General features: G+C 49.8%; 1 protein-coding gene across 3 annotated transcripts in view; it reads right to left on the bottom strand.

Annotated features, from left to right (window-relative positions):
* The window catches only part of ak8 (adenylate kinase 8), a 12489-nt gene that overhangs the window by 5916 nt on the left and 4061 nt on the right, over positions 1 to 2512 (bottom strand). For all 3 annotated transcript variants that reach the window (XM_014022800.1, XM_014022801.1, XM_014022802.1), the window contains one exon: positions 2109 to 2177. In XM_014022800.1, the coding sequence (XP_013878254.1) occupies positions 2109 to 2177 (69 nt within the window). The remainder of the gene's footprint in view (positions 1 to 2108; positions 2178 to 2512) is intronic.

Raw genomic sequence — 2512 nt, 5'->3', positions numbered from 1 at the left:
CACACACACACACACACACACACACACACACACACACACACACACACACACACGGTGGCAGATGCAGAGGAAGCTGAATGCACACATCTTTTAAAAGCAGAACTGAAGTGTGAAGTGTTGTGGTCCAGACTGACCTAGACCTGGATCTTCAGCTCCACCTTCAGCACCATGACCCCCATAAACTGGTCCAAACCTGATTCCTTCTGGACTCTGTCTCTTTCTGTTCATGGACTTTGGTCAAAACTGACCCAAAATGTCAGGACAAAGAACAAAATCCACCACAATCCTAACCTCAAGAGTACCACAGGGCTGTGTGCTTAGTCCCACCCACTTGACCCTCTTCACCCTAAGACTGACCTGTACCTGTGTTTGTGACAACACACAACATCCATTTGTGTTGTTGTGTGTTTGCAGCTCTGTGTGTTGTTGTGTGTTTGCAGCTTGGTGTGTTGTTGTTGTGTGTTAGAAGCTCTGTGTGTTGTGTGATTGCAGCTCTGTGTGTGTTGTTGTTGTGTGTTAGAAGCTCTGTGTGTTGTGTGATTGCAGCTCTGTGTTGTTGTTGTTGTGTGTTTGCAGCTCTGTGTGTTGTGTGTTTGCAGCTCTGTGTTGTGTTAGCAGCTCTGTGTGTTGTTATTGTGTGTTTGCAGCTCTGTGTTGTGTTAGCAGCTCTGTGTGTTGTTATTGTGTGTTTGCAGCTCTGTGTTGTGTTAGCAGCTCTGTGTGTTGTGTATTTGCAGCCCTACGTTGTGCATTTGCAGCTCTGTGTTGTGCGTTTGCAGCTCTGTGTGTTGTGTGTTAGCAGCTCTGTGTGTGTTGTTGTGTGCTTGCAGCTCTGTGTTGTGTGTTAGCAGCTCTGTGTGTTGTTGTTGTGTGTTTGCAGCTCTGTGTGTTGTGTGTTAGCAGCTCTGTGTGTTCTTGTGTGCTTGCAGCTCTGTGTTGTGTGTTTGCAACTCTGTGTTATTGTTGTTGTGTGTTTGCAGCTCTATGTTGTGTGTTCGCAGCTCTATGTTGTGTGTTTGCAGCTCTGTGTGTTGCTGTGTGTTTGCAGCTCTGTGTTGTTGTTGTTGTGTGTTTGCAGCTCTATGTTGTGTGTTCGCAGCTCTATGTTGTGTGTTTGCAGATCTATGTTGTGTGTTCGCAGCTCTATGTTGTGTGTTCGCAGCTCTATGTTTTGTGTTTGCAGCTCTGTGTTGTGTGTTTGCAGCTCTGTGTTGTGTATCACTCCAACAGGAAGTGTGACGTGATGCTAACTAGCAGAGGCGCTGTGTGATGCTAACGAGCAGAGGCTCTGTGTGATGCTAACGAGCAGAGGCTCTGTGTGATGCTAACTAGCAGAGGCGCTGTGTGATGCTAACGAGCAGAGGCTCTGTGTGATGCTAACGAGCAGAGGCTCTGTGTGATGCTAACTAGCAGAGGCGCTGTGTGATGCTAACGAGCAGAGGCTCTGTGTGATGCTAACGAGCAGAGGCTCTGTGTGATGCTAACTAGCAGAGGCGCTGTGTGATGCTAACGAGCAGAGGCTCTGTGTGATGCTAACGAGCAGAGGCTCTGTGTGATGCTAACTAGCAGAGGCGCTGTGTGATGCTAACGAGCAGAGGCTCTGTGTGATGCTAACGAGCAGAGGCTCTGTGTGATGCTAACTAGCAGAGGCGCTGTGTGATGCTAACGAGCAGAGGCTCTGTGTGATGCTAACGAGCAGAGGCTCTGTGTGATGCTAACGAGCAGAGGCTCTGTGTGATGCTAACTAGCAGAGGCGCTGTGTGATGCTAACGAGCAGAGGCTCTGTGTGATGCTAACGAGCAGAGGCGCTGTGTAACACTGCTCAGCTCTGACAGCTCTCAGAGGTTCTCTCAGGGGAGCAGAGCCGCCACACTGCTCAGCCTGCTGGGAGTCCTGGTTTGACACATCAGCACCACAGAGCTAATTATTCTCATCAGAGAGGCTGCCATCATCTCATCCTCCGTCTGACTGCAGGCAGCTTCCAGCTGTCAGACGGTTTGACTTGACTTTATTTAGAGTCAAACACACCTGGTGTTCAGGTGAGGAGCTGCTGAGTCCACCACAAGTTCAACCTCTGACCCCCGAGTGGAGAGAAGAGAAGAACTCACCTCCTGGAGACAGTCCACCTCCTTCAGTCTCTGTTGGACCAGCTGGACCAGAAGATCTGCAGGAACATCCTGAACAGAGAAACACAGGTCACCTGACTGCACAGGTAAGACCTGAACACACAGGTCACATGACTCCACAGGTAAGACCTGAACACACAGGTCACCTGACTGCACAGGTAAGACCTGAACACACAGGTCACCTGACTGCACAGGTGAGACCTGAACACAGGTCACATGACTCCACAGGTGAGACCTGAACACACAGGTCACCTGACTGCACAGGTAAGACCTGAACACAGGTCACATGACTCCACAGGTAAGACCTGAACACACAGGTCATCTGACTGCACAGGTAAGACCTGAACACACAGGTCACATGACTGCACAGGTAAGACCTGAACACA

This window comes from Austrofundulus limnaeus, unplaced genomic scaffold, assembly GCF_001266775.1.
Source record: "Austrofundulus limnaeus strain Quisiro unplaced genomic scaffold, Austrofundulus_limnaeus-1.0 Scaffold343, whole genome shotgun sequence".
NCBI classification, from domain to species: domain Eukaryota; kingdom Metazoa; phylum Chordata; class Actinopteri; order Cyprinodontiformes; family Rivulidae; genus Austrofundulus; species Austrofundulus limnaeus.
The sequence above is the reverse complement of the archived record's forward strand: the minus strand, read 5'-3'. Positions and strand labels throughout refer to the sequence as shown.